The 14,606-nt window shown below is 36.4% G+C and overlaps 1 protein-coding gene across 1 annotated transcript in view; it reads left to right on the plus strand.

Moving 5' to 3' along the window:
* The first annotated feature begins 288 nt into the window (after nt 1-288).
* The window catches only part of LOC124160679 (DNA polymerase alpha catalytic subunit), an 86,157-nt gene continuing 71,839 nt past the window's right edge, over nt 289-14,606 (plus strand). The window contains exons 1-7 of the mRNA XM_046536648.1: nt 289-434; nt 538-738; nt 7,140-7,387; nt 11,724-11,876; nt 12,836-13,030; nt 13,603-13,932; nt 14,255-14,398. Of these exons, the coding sequence (XP_046392604.1) occupies nt 419-434; nt 538-738; nt 7,140-7,387; nt 11,724-11,876; nt 12,836-13,030; nt 13,603-13,932; nt 14,255-14,398 (1,287 nt within the window). The 5' untranslated portion in view covers nt 289-418. The remainder of the gene's footprint in view (nt 435-537; nt 739-7,139; nt 7,388-11,723; nt 11,877-12,835; nt 13,031-13,602; nt 13,933-14,254; nt 14,399-14,606) is intronic.

Raw genomic sequence — 14,606 nt, forward strand, 5'->3', positions numbered from 1 at the left:
TTCCAATTTAACGTTTACACTTGCTTTTTGAATCGTACGTTTATATTTCACGGTATATGATTATCGTACATGGGTAGGGGTGGGGAATGGCGGGTCTAGTTCTTATATGGTCTAAGGGTTCAAGCTAAATCTGGTGGAATTAAAAAATATTGTAATGTGAAACTTACAAGCAATTTTACGCAAGCTATTTTATTCGCAGTTTTAAGGCTTGTGAACAATCTTATCTGGATTTGAACCCCCCCCCCCCCCTCGGGTTTTCGATATTCAACTGTTAAATAGAAACAAATCACTTCTACGCTTGCGTGTTTTATGGAAGTCGTCTGTAATTTTCCCGCGAAAACTTCGTGTTGGTGTTTGATAAGTTTGTGCTGTAACGCAAGTAATCTGATTATCACGTCGAGGGGTTTTATCATGAATTATGGCTGATTCAACAGGTATCATGATGAAAATTGACTATTTTATGTTAATTTTCAATATTATTCTTAGAAGTATGTGTTTTCTATGGCGTTAAACTGAAATCTGTTTGTACCGTGATAGATTTGAATGGCGGAAGAGCCAAGCGCCAAAAGTTGGATAAACATGGTCGTGCTGCTGCGTTTGAGAAGTTGAAGAAATTGAAAGGTAGTAAGCACAAATATGAAGACACTGACGTAAATAATGTGTATGATGAAGTAGATGAGAGGGAGTATTCGAAGAGAGTCCTGGAACGACAAGACGATGACTGGATCGAGGATGACGGTAATGTTGAAAGTTAATTCTTAATTCAGGCTTGCAGGAAGTCAACGGTAATCCAAGCCTAATCGATTATGGTCGGGAGACTAATGTAATGTAAAGAATTAGTCCATCACAATTAAAGTTTTTCTCTGTTGGCTTCCTTATTTTTTACTTTCGATTGCTTAACAACTCTCTCGCAGTTATTTTAATGCGCTCCTCTTACGTTTTGAATTTTATTTATATTTATAGAATTAGCAGAGAAACCCTAAATTTCATTCCCTTGATCGATTCACCTGTACTCTAAGGTGAAGCCCTAAAGCCTCCTTAATAGCCATATGACCGAGGTAATGCTTAGTGAGATCGGTTCCTCTGTCGCAAGCCTCTACAACATCCATTCTCTATGAGAAAATGAATGCTGATACAATGAAATCTCTGGTAAACTATGGAAACCGGCTTTCAATACCTCAAATTCCAAATGGTCACTGAAGGTGTTTCTCGCCGTTTTGGTACTCTTTTAAATATTAGAAACTCTCTTCACATTGATTCCGTTATCTGTATTATTTTAACGGTCTGTTGGATTAGCATTAATTTTTAAATCTTCCGAATGAGAGTGAGCAAAATCGCTTGAATAAACCTTCGTGGATAGATTTTAATGGCACTACATTGTTCAAACATATTAGATCATTCTTGTGGTATGGTATCATAGATTCTGCGTTTTGATGTTGTTCTGTCATTAACTGGCATATCATACATGATGCTGTCACTCTTCATATCTTTCTGAAGATACTTATTTGTGCCCATATATTTTATGTACAGTCACTTTAAAAAGTTGGTCCCCATACCCTGCACAGCTGTCTTTGTTATTTTGCGAAGTCGACCTTCGTGCATTGCTTACGCGTTCCTTTCTCTGGACATTTCTTTTCCTCCTATGTGACCTCTTTTTCTTCCACTCTGCAGTATCTTGTTGATTCGAAGATATTTAGAACTGTAATTTCTTTCTTGTCTTAAGGCACTTGCCTTAAGTAACCTTCCCGTTTTGACCCTCTCTCTTTTTCCTTGATCGCTCATTTTACCTCATCTTTCTGCTTTCCTTTCTTAGTCTTTATCTTTGACATGGCTTGCCATCTTTTACCAACTGATAGCTACTTTACTTTGGTGTACAAAGTGCCTACCTCTCCTTTCTTCTGAAACTTTTCCATTTCTTCACACTTCCCTTTCCACCAAAGCTCTCTTGTCCTCTTTGTTTCTTACCATAATCTATTATTTATTTCTCTATACATCCTTCTGCTTTGCTCTCTTTCCAAGTTCATCCATTTCCTTCTCTTTCGTTATCATTATGTCTATGATCCGCAGTTTCGTTATCCCTGTGCTCTCTATGTATCCATTCTTCTGCTGCCTTAACTTTTCCTGTTTTTTTCCTAACTGATCCTTCTTTCACCTGTATATCTCCTATCTTTGGGATAGTATTCTCCGTTAGTTCCTGGAGTACCCTTCTCTTTTTCCCTTTCACAGCTTCTATCTTCCGTTGTTCTATGTTCTGATTCATTTGCTTTGCATTATTTTTAATTAAAATAGCTTAATTATCTGTGAAATTACAGTGGAACCCTGATCTATTGTTCCTGCATTGATCATTTTCCCGCATTCATCGTTTACTGTTCCTGGTCCCAAACAAAGTTCTATAAAGGCGATATAATTTTTTCCCACATCTATTGTTCCCTGAAGTATCGTTTTCCTGCATTGATCATTTGAAGATAGTGGTCCCGTCCTATAATTTTCCTGCATCCATCATTTGAGGAAAACGAGACAAAGTGTTTACAATGTGTTATTATGGCTAATAACGACAGGCACCATAGTTTGAATCTTTCCCAGGAGATTGAACTATCATAGGGAGAAGCTCTGTGCCATGGGATAGTAATATTAGCAATTATTATTATTACTAGTAATATTTCCCAAAATCTGCTATACCCCTCCATTCAGCACTCGCCTCCTCCCCTCTGACGCTTTCCTCTTCTCTGAAATCAAACAAAAGGTCCCAGCTCGCGCAGGGATCATATTACGAAGACCTTAGCTTCAAAAGAAAATATCAAGTTACTCGAGAACAAAAGATACCTTTTTCACGCCTCCCCCTTAACACATTCAATGCGGATGATATTTTCACCGAAACCTCCAGTGACGGATGGGTGATTTTCCTTCATAACGGTGGTCTTGGAAGTAATACACCAGAATTTGCATTTTTTTTTGTTTCTATTTCAAGCAATTTGTAAAAAACCCTAATGACATACATGTATGCCACCCGTCACCAGTAATTGACAATTCACGCAACCCGCATTACACACATGCAATTTTCCTTGCATGAAGAAGTGAATTTTTCATATTTCCATTAATAATACTTCTTCTACCGTTGATTCCTTAGGTTAATGACGAAAATATCTTGGAATTAGTCTTTATGTGAATTTTTTTGTTTCAACGGCCGTAGATTTAATTTTTTCAAGTCACAGAAGTAGAACACACAATGAACGGCAAGAAAAATATAAATTTTTGGGATAAACATTTTTTCAAATCTATGTCACCTCAGAGTTATTGCAAGATTGAAACATTTCAATAAAAATTCTCACAAACGTTTATGATATGAAAGCAAGGCCTTAGACAGGGCCCTGGTTGACCTTCACATTCTGGGAAAATCGTAGTCACTGTCCTACGGATGCCTTCACGGTTAGCGGAGAAATTAAGAGCCTGCATCATTCCTAAAAACCTATCACGGCACATTTTCTCCCGAATATCGCTACTCGCACTAATTCTGACCTCCAATCGTTAGAAATCGTGTTAACCCTAATTGCGCCCATGTGTGGAAGTTTCCAGTTCTCCCTGTCCAACGGATTCCAATCCATTATGCCCTTAGTGAAGGCCCTTGGTGAAGGATTTTGGAGGAAAATGCTTTCTGCATTTTTCTCCGTCTATGAGAGGATTATTTCAAAGAAAATATCATTTGCAAGTTGAAATAATCTCTGCGAGTGCCGCTGGTAGGGAGGGACTCCAACCTTGAGCCTTAATAATTATCCAGCAAAATAGTACAATTTGTGTAATGGAGTGTTGCATATGTGATTAATACCTTAGTTTTTATGAAAATTTAGACTGTATGTGCACCTAACACTAGAATGTATTAATGACCTACAAAATGAAAACACCACAATGATCAGAGGACAAGTAATTGATGCGGAGCTATGACTGAAAAAATATGCCGTAAAATTAGGAAAAAAACCCAAATTATGTAAAAAAACATAATTTGCAATAATTATTTTAAAATTATTAATAAAGTATAAAATACGACCTTATGGACCGCATGGAAACATTTTGGAATAAAATAGTAAGTTTTTAGACGGGAATACACGTTATTAACAAAAACTAAGTCTGATAATAATTTTTGTGGTTGCACATAAGATATGAATAAATTAAAAAATAAGATAAAAATACTATTTCAAGGGCATAAATAATGGTTAAATGCCGTAATGCTTTAAATACCTCTGAGTCTATTCTTTTCCGCAATTTTGTTTACAAAGCTAAGGAAACAAATAAACGAGTAACAAAATACAGACCAATACTGTAGATAATGTAATGCAGTGTTGCATACGCCATTAATATGTTATTTTTTTATGAAAAGGAAGAAAATCTGCAACTAACCCAACACGTATGAAAAACTCAGAAAATGAAATAAAATTGAAATGAATAGAGGATTGGTAATTGACCTAGGGAAACGAATGAGAAAATATGCCGTAAAAGTAGGAATAAGACCCAAAAAAAATCACCCAGGATAAACGTAATTTGCATTAATAAAAAATGTTCCTACAAAAAGAAATTCAAATAGAACATCATTAACTGAAGCACCGCACTAAGATCATTTTTTTATGTGTAGTGAGTATGAAACGGGGATAAATATCTTTAATAAAAAAGTTAGTCTACTCATAATGTTTGTGATAGCACATAAAATATGAATAAATAAAAAATGAAGGTAAAAAAAGAAATTAAAAAAAATAATCCATATGTAAGACATGATGATGATATTTACGATAGGAATAATGAAATAGAGGTGAAGGAATTGAAAAGAAAAATCTCAACCTGCCAAACTGGTCCAAAAATAGCACTAAAGTAAACAAAAAAACACTAAAAATGAAGGAACACGTAGAACTAGAAACGGACACTTCCGCAATGGTGTAAGGTCACTCCCGAACTGCGGGAGGGTGAAAAAGTAACGCTAGGCACGCTCGGAGCACCCTAGTGACCAGTGGAAAAACGAACTCCCGAAGACATACATTTATGTCATCCGCCTGAGTGGAAAAGCCCTCATGACATATATATATGTCACCCGCACTGAATGTGTTAATCACACGCTTACTTCTATTCAGCCGACTCACTTCAAAGTTCCCCGTTTCTGGAGGTCAACTGCTGCATGAATCACCTATTACTCTATTAGCCCACAAGATGTCCAAAAATGAATTTCGGCTATTGGTATTATACTTTCATGAGATTGAAATATTATTTATGTGCACGTAATTAAAAAAAGAATGAGACCACTCACAATGTATTTCTAACGTCATTTAATCAGTTTAAGCAAGGAAATATTTGGAATAAAACGATGGTGGTTTCTGGCAAATCTCAATATCCTCACAGCTGAGCTTCTCGGCATTTGATGCGGCATTTTTTTCGAAAACAGGACATCAGGTTATAATTGACAAGTTATGCTATAAGTCTCACTTGTCAAAGTTACTAACGAAGCGATATCTTCTCAGGATATTTTTTTCTCCCTACAAGCAATCTGACTTCATCTGCTCATCTAGAGCTACGCTACTTATTGTTAGAAATGAGTGGGTAAGTTGCCTTTTCCATATGACAACAAATTTCATTGCGCAGTCATATGGTCATGCAATACCATCTGCAGTATGCTCCGCTCACGCCATACGCAGTAGCATTAGTGCCGAACATCACCTCATACGAGTGGTTCCATACTTTCCAGGGTGGGTTGACTTCAAACCAGAGTGTGTTTTCCGTATGGGTTCTAAGTCCCGTTTCATTTTTATTAGTTTTATTTATATTCGTCTTCGGACCATGGCCCTTCTGAAGACACAAGTGAGAACTTTATAAAAGATGGACTGAAAATAATTGAAGATGAAGAAAAGAATCCGGGCTAGTAGAGCGTGAGTATTGCAATGCTTCGGGTTGTCCGCTAGCACATTGTGGCAGGGGTGGGGGTAGAGCGAGATACCTGATGAAAACAAGAAGTGGGATGAAGATGAGGACCTGGTGGGCGTGCCGCTGACGATTAAGGCAACATTGTTCATGCTTTAGACATTGCCTTTATAATATTAAAAATTTAATTGTTAGAAAGGGATATTTCCAAATATTGACTATTTTTGGCCTTTGTGATCCGACTCACAACCAATCACTGCATCGGCAAAAGTGGTTGTTTTAGGCATAACATGCACATTGCTCTCGTAAATACGTGTACTTGAAATGGCATTTGATGGATAAGAATTTTTACATCAGACAAATCCATAATAGCAGTGTAAATGCCGAGTGGCAAACATTTTTTAACAAGGTGGCATGTTCCTTTAGGATATTTGAAAGAGATATATGTCGAATCAGCAATATGACCTAAGTGTTTCGATAAAGTACTAATATTCCTCTTATCAGCTAAAATCTTGTTTGAATCCCTTAATGAATATCATATAATTACTCGCCAAAATCCAGCATTTCCTCGGACGTGGGCAATCTAGCCAAACATTCCCGCATTGAACGTTTTCCTGCATTCATCGTTTTTTTCATCCATCCCCCTGAAAATGATAGATCAAGGTTCCACTGTATTCTGAAATTGTGTCGAAATAATGTCTTTCAGAAGTTAATTAATTAAGTTTCACTGGAATCACTACAGGGTCATTCATACCTATCGCCAGTATACTTTAATGACTCCTAATAATAAATAAATAATTCTCATTAAGATTTTCTGCTGTATTGAAACGATTTGCACTAATGGAATCTTATATTTGGATGATTTAAATGAATATCAATGTAAGGGAGTGATTCCAGAATAAATCTATTATTTTTATATCTAAATTTAATCCACATCATCTCGGTTTGAAGTGTAAATTATGTGATGAATTTTGGAGGTTATAATTTTTGAGTGACAGCCTACAATTAAAAAATTTCAGTCTGAGCATTTATTTTTTCAGAAAAAAATTGCGGGCAAATGTCCATTAATCACACAAAATTTTGTCACTTAAACTTCTTGTTTAAAGTTGAAGTGACCAAACAGCAATTAGGGAATTTTGTTCAAAATCAGTGATGCTGAGGGTCAAAAGTTGGTTGAAATGACAAGAAATGTCTGATAAAAATCATATTTTATCAACCATTTTAATCAAATTAATTTTTTTTAGATGGAGCTGGCTATATTGAGGATGGAAGAGAAATATTTGATGATGATATGGATGATGAGGCGATCTCTAGTGCAACCAAGAGAAACTCCAAAGGAAAGCCAAAGAAGAATGTTCAAAATAGCTCCAAAGAATTGGCAGCACCTGGTGTTAAGAGCAATAGTATAAGAAATATGTTTATGAATATACCTGCCAAAAAGAAGAAAGACGTGAAGCTTGATGAAGATGAAATATTAGGAGATATAATGCAGGTTTGCATTGGTGTTTGATTTGAAATTGTTCAGAATTGTATCCTCTTTGATTTCTTTCACTTTGGCAAATTGTTGTCCTTTAGACCTTATGAAAAAATATCAGTGAAGAATTATAATTCTGGAGGGATACATAAAAATATAAGCAAGTTGCTAGAGACCCAAGTTTGGTAAATTTTAAGATATTATTTCTAAATAAAAACCTGACAAAATATACACAGCAAAGGTAAAACATATAACACTTTCCTCTCTGTGTGTCCGTCATGCTAAAAATTAGCTGGTTTGAAAGCGGCTGCAGCTACAGAAATGATATACAGTAAAACCTCACCTTAACGAACTCCCGCTAAACGAAGAGCTCCGTTCAACGAACAAATGCTATTGGTCCGGCCAATTGCCTATGTAAACACATTAGTGAAAAACCCCGATGAACGAACTCATCTTTTACGAAAACTCCCGATCAACGAAATGAAATTTCGGCGCGATCGAGTGAAATTCACCTCCCAATAACCAATTTTTCCGGTTAAATTTTTATTTTCATATGAATAATTTAATATTCGTAGCGTTGGAGGGCAAATCAGAGACTTCCACTGAATAAGCCAATCAGAATCGTCATTATTAACCGTAACCATAGCCTTCCGTCGTGTGTTTCCGCCGACCCCAACTCGCGGCTCGCGGCGAATTGCGAAAAATGTTAATGCTGACTTTCGTAAATAACTCAATGTCCCAATATTTACACGCTCAAAGATATGATATCTAGAGCTATGTACTTCGAACGCATTCTTTTGACGGTTGTTTAAGATACTTTACAGAATTACAACGCGTAAATTCCGAGAAGCATTTTTTTTCACTGGCCGCCATCTTGGATAACTTCTTTAAAACTTAACTAAATTACGGAAGATACAATGTGCGCGCTAGAAGATGAAAGCCAAAATTTGCATCTCTTAATTATCTTTAATATATGACTCAGTAGTTACTCTTGTTTCATTCACATTGTTTATTTCAACATCATCTAAAATATAGGAGAAACTTTTGCATTTTCCGCAATCTTGGATAAAAAATATTCGCACTTAAGACACGAAAGCCAACATTTCCCATTGATCTAGACGTTACTTGAATTGAGTGCTTTATACTAAGGGTCAGTCTCTGTCTGTCGGCGATTGTAGCGATGTCCTAACGTGATGTGAAGCGGTGTTGATTTTCTCCTGAGAAAAAGGTTTGCGACGCCCGTCAATTGTTGCACGAAGAAGACGACACAGTCTAAACATGCCATATTTAGACTGGGCCAATGGTGATGCCTCACCCCTGTGGTAGCAGCAAAAATCCATGAATGACAGCGGGATTAATTGAGCGGTGGTTGGCGGGAGTTGATGCACTCATGGGGAAAGTAGATTTCTTCCTCGATCGCTGCACGGGCCCAAACATAGGACTAACAATAAAAAATGTGCGTGTTATTTTCTTCCCCCCAACTGCAATAGCTAAGTTGCGACCTCTCGACCGAGGGGTCATTTCTGCGGCAAAGCGGCATTACCGTCGGATTTTGGTGGAGTTTTTGGTTTGTCGAATGGATGTAAGGGATCGGCGAAATTGAGGAGGACCATTTTGCAGGTAATCCAAGGGCTTTGCAAAGCTTGGAAGCGTGTCGCACCTCTCACCATATTTAGTTATTTTGCAAAAACCGGGTTTGCAGTCAACAGCATCATTATCGTGACTTATTTTACTTCAAGAACTCCTGCATGAGGCCTTCCAAGCTGTTTAAACTTTTTATCGAAATTTCTTATCGGGAGTTGTCAATCCGGTTTGCAGTCAACTGCGACCACGCGATGGAGAGTGATGACGAAAGCCGTGAATCCTGGCAGGGTCTCTCAAAAGTCATGAATATTGAAGGGTCGTTTGATGTTCACTAGAATAGACTCAAATTTCGTAATCGGCGAAGCCAGCGAACTGAGGGTTGCAGAATATAATTTCTCGAAAACTCATTTTTCAAAATCGTGACGTATTTTACTTCGAGAACTCCTGCATAGGGTCTTTCAAGATGTTTTCTTATCGGCAGTTGTCTATCTGGAATGCGATGGAAATGATGCTAGTACAATGAATTATTTACGAAGCCCGCGACCGCAAATATTGCTATGGAGTATTCTGGATTCGACTACTATAAAGAAATGCTGCCACCCACTGAGCATTAATGGGTCGACGAAAGTCGCACTCGCGCCGTTATGGTAGAGCGATCTTAATTTCATGATGAAGCTATAATTGGCGCTGTTACTTTAACTTTATATTAGTAATGGTCAAATCTATCGAATTCTTAATTTTTCAGTGTAAACTTCGCGAATACATGTACTCTATTTCAAATATTGAGAATAAAGGGATGGCCTCGCACTCACCGCTACGTTGCATACATTTTTGAAAACCGATGAAAAAGCACGCGAAGTGATTGAATAATACGAACTGAGGCTTCCTAAATGTGGTCTATTGCCCGCGATTTGCATTGCAGCTGAAGAAATAAGCACTGTTTTGAAGTATGCGAAGGTAGAATGAAGATAACGCATGCAGACTTGCTTCAATTTCCGAGCCCCTAGAATGATGCAACGTGCGCATCACCTCCGGGGAACGAACTCCCGATCAACGAAACGGCAAAATTTCGGTCCCTTGAGTTTCGTTTAAGAGAGGTTTTACTGTAATATTGGCGAGAACGACAAAATGACAAATCCTTAAATGCACGTGTTAGCGATCAACTCTCAAAAAAATGTGGACCCCATGCAATCGGAAAGTAATGTACATGTTTTTAAATCTTATTTTCACTTTTTGGCTTTGAATACGCTACACGCCATTTCCACTTTGGGCGCCAAATTCAAATCCTTCCCAGACAGCACATTTGTGGTAATACATTTGTATTACAATTGTAATACAGTGTCAAATGTCCTCTATTACAATCGTATTACAATTGTAATACAGTGTCAAATGTCCTCTATTACAATCGTATTACAAATTCCCTTGTATTTTGCCTTTGTATTACAACTGTATTACAAATCATCTGTATACAAAACGTTTGAATACAACTGTAATACAGTTGTATTACAAAAATCGGTACAATTTGTAAGGTTACAGAAGATTTACCATTTGTATACAAATGGTTGTGCTATCTGGGTTGCCACCGCACCAAGCCGGTTCCAAAGAACTGACTTTATGTGATCGGTTCTCGATATCGGTTCCATAGCCAAGAACCGGCAGTATTGAGAACCGGAACCGACACATTTCTAGTTTTTTTGTATTTCCAGGAAACTAATCTATGCTATGAAATTCTTCTTTTCTCTAATTCAATATCGTATTATAAATCAATAATTGTATTTATGATGTGCAGTTATCTGGGTTCTTCAACTATGTTTGTCTGAAGCGAGTGATGTCAGTTTCAAAAGCCACCATACTTTCACCTTCAGGTCGAAGGTGTGAAGCTCAATGTTTTGCCACCGTATATACTGGATGAACATCCCCGTAGAAACCTTTGCTGGAATTTGATCTTTGTATTTAATCCACTCAATGCATCATTGAACAGAAAATTTTAATTTATCAAAGTGGTTTCCATAAGAATTTTACTACCACAGACCTGATTTTTTCCACGAGACAATGTACAATAAGGCTTAATAAGAGTATATAAATTATTTCATTGTTTCTGTGTCTAAAACACGACTCATTTGTTCATTTTGAAGGTATTTTAGGTGACATACCTATGGAAGAAAATACAATGTGTAAGGGAGGGTCGCATATGCAAAATGAGATTAATTAATATCTAAATATTGGTGCATAGGTTTTCCAAAATTTGTTTCAATTCATCATTTTAAACTATACCAAAGAAGGGTGCATTGATTTAAACATGATTGTATCGATTTCATTTTTATGAAAATTGATGCCAACTGGGAAGAAAAGGCAAATTTAACGATGGCTGCGAACGTTTTAAGTAGTTTAGCTGAGTAGATGGTGTAGATTCTGAGAATTAGAGTTGGATAAAGTGTGAGTAAGAATTGTTCTGTAAATTCCTAACAAAATTATGTTTTGAGTGAACAAACTTTTGAAGTTCCTCGATGCCCTGTCTGTACATCTTTCCTTTCTGCGTAGTAGGCAACAAATTGTTAGCTACTGGCAAGGTCTGGAGGATATGCATTTAGCTTTGACCAGATTATTAGAACTTTAATTTACTTAGAGTGTATTTTTTATTCCATCAAATAATATTTCTTCTGATCATTCAAAATTTCTCTTCAACATAATTTCATTTTATCCCTTGGCATGATGCATAATTATCATGGATCAGGAAAATCAAGTGATAAAATGTTTAACCCTCTTTCAGGAACTGAGCAGTGCCCCAGTGCTAAAGCCATTACCAGCTATTAGGAGTATTCCTGTAAACCAGTCATTTCAACGATGCAGTCCATCTATACCCACACCACATGCTCGCAGAAATGTTTTTGGCGTGAATGCCCAGAGGAGTTCCAGCTCCATGGTGAGTGACTAGTTGTCAATTGATTAAAGGCTTTTCTTGTTGTATTGGAATCACCTGAAATGAGATAGTAAAATAAAGAATTTTAATGATTTATAAAAATTTTATCCTCGTAAAATTCATCTTCTATTCAATGCTTTGCTTCTTGTGAGAAGTGCCTACTAATTCTGTAGAAACGAGCCATTGGGAGTGTTGAACGGCAATTTCTATGCATACCTCTTTCCTTTCCAGCATTCTACCTCCATATCCATTATTATTATTCTTAAAACTTTGTCTAATATAATGGTAATTTTAAGTTTCCAAAACTTAGTATTCTATGAATTCCCTAAATAGTATTTGTCTATTTAATTACATTCATAGAATTCCATGTAACACAGTATGCTTTGTATTCTGGATGGCAGATGATGTAATCAAATATATTTCTTACCCTTCGATATTTTTAATGTAAAATTTTAAATATGTACTGCAACTGTCTATGCCAAGACAGTACCAATAATGAATGTTGAAATTTTGGCTTGGATGGAATATTATTTATTGAAGTATAAAAATGATCAGTGCTTAGGAAAACGAAATAGTCTCTCGGATCTTGCCCAAAATGTGAGATTTTTTTTCAAATTTGTGTTTGATCTCGCTTTACTTAAAAAATCCTTGCTCATACAGCCATATTTAGCGGGTAAAAAATGCTCCAAAAATATTTCTCACCAAAATCCTTTTTTTCTATGCCTATAAGGGGTAATAATTGTCTTTGATTTTTTGATTGATTTTTTAAGTGAAGCGAATTGATTTTTTAAATGTTTTTTTCGTTCATCCATCTATCATGTGCTATTTTTTTCTAAAAACATTTCATTGAAGTTGATAGTTTTTCTTTGACTTGAGGAACTGCTGATCTGGTTGGTGTTATATGATAACTTATCCATAGGGAAGGCCCAAAATCATTAATTCACTTATCTTTTCTATTCAAGGACTCACCGTCTCCTCTCTACCCGACTTCAGGTAGTACGGATTCCTCAGGCCTGGCCAATGGATTAAATGTCACTGAATCACAAATTATTGAAGATGTTGAATCTCAGGTCATCCCAGAGGATCCACCGATGGAGGAAATTATTGAAGACATGGAAGATAGTTTAGATGCAGAAGACTTCAAGCCAATAATTGAGGTATGTACATGATTCATTTTTGTCTATGAGGTTTGGGTATGTATTCACTGTTACCAATAGGCTGAGTTATAAACACATTTTGCCAGCCTTTATGATCTTACATCTTCTTAGGCAAATATTTAACAAATTGTTGTGAAAAGGGTTCTACTGTTACTGATAGTTTTTCTGTGGTGATATACAGTTATTTTAATAATGATAATCAAGATATTTCATATGAAGGCTGTCGTATAAACTGAATAGATTGTTACTGATACTCTTTTCATGAAGTCAACTGCTTAAAATAAGCAAATGTATACGTGCATCGGTGAAATTGGCAAAATGTGAAATTTTAAAAAGCCCATGCAAATTCAGCTCAATTGTCCAATCCATTGTAAATCGAAGTCACTGTAAAGTGGGTATGTGCATATAACATGTACCAATAGGGTCTCTCTTCAGTGGGAATGGCTGATGCTTTAGTAGGCGTCCATGGTGTGATCCATCACTTCTGTCAATCCATTTTTTATTTAAATTGCTCTTCTTATCCCAATAAATATATTTTTCCACACTTTACATGAAAATTCTCAATTATGCAGGAAATGAAGGACTTAGAGAAAGTGAATATTAAAGAAGAAAATGTTGCTGACGTCTCAGAAGCAAAAATCAATGGCACGTTGGTGAGCAATGACGTAAAAGAAGAGCCCTGGGAAGGTGATACACCTTCTCCTGTGCAGACAGTGTTGGAATTGGAGGAGGGCACTCTTCCCTTGGAGAAATCGCTCACCAAAGAAGGGGAGGATGTTCTGAGGTTCTTCTGGTGGGATGCACTTGAAGGCCCCCCTGGCACTGTTTACCTTTTTGGTAAGGTGAAGAGTGGGGACAGCTTCTTCAGCTGCTGTGTCACAGTGAAAAATCTGGAGCGACAGGTAATCTTTAAAATGTCAATATGTGTAAAAAATCATTATGTTTAATGCACCAGACGCATTATGTGGAAGACCAGTGCACGAAAATTTATCTGTATCAAAAATAAAATCATTTGGCAAAAATCTGTGAATATTTAATTTGCCAATTGCCATATTTGGCATTAAGATAAAGGGGAAGGACATTTTACATTTTCAAGAAATTCTCAAATGACAGGGAGCATTTAACAAGATATGGAACAATGAGGTTCCCATGTAGTCAACCCTGAAAAATCTTTTAAATTAAATGGTATTTAATACTATGATTTTTTATTCATCATGTTTGCAGATATATTTGCTGCCTCGAGAGGAAATGGTGAACAAGAAAACTGGCATCAGCACTGGTGAGAAAGTCTCCATGATGGATGTGTACAGTGAATTTAATGATGAAGTGGCAACTCAACATAAGATTTTTGAGTTCAAATCTAGACAGGTAATTGCCTCTACGGGTAATTTTTAATGTGCTTCTTGTGATATTTTTTGTGTAATTAATGGACATGACTCATATTATGCTTGTATATTTTTTAACATCATATTTTAATGTTATATTATTTTATTTAATGAAAGCATTAAGTTTACATTGGAATTCCAGGACAATGATAGAATAAATTTTCCTGATTTAACAATATCCATTCAGAATG

Source organism: Ischnura elegans, chromosome 6, assembly GCF_921293095.1.
Source record: "Ischnura elegans chromosome 6, ioIscEleg1.1, whole genome shotgun sequence".
Lineage (NCBI taxonomy): Eukaryota > Metazoa > Arthropoda > Insecta > Odonata > Coenagrionidae > Ischnura > Ischnura elegans.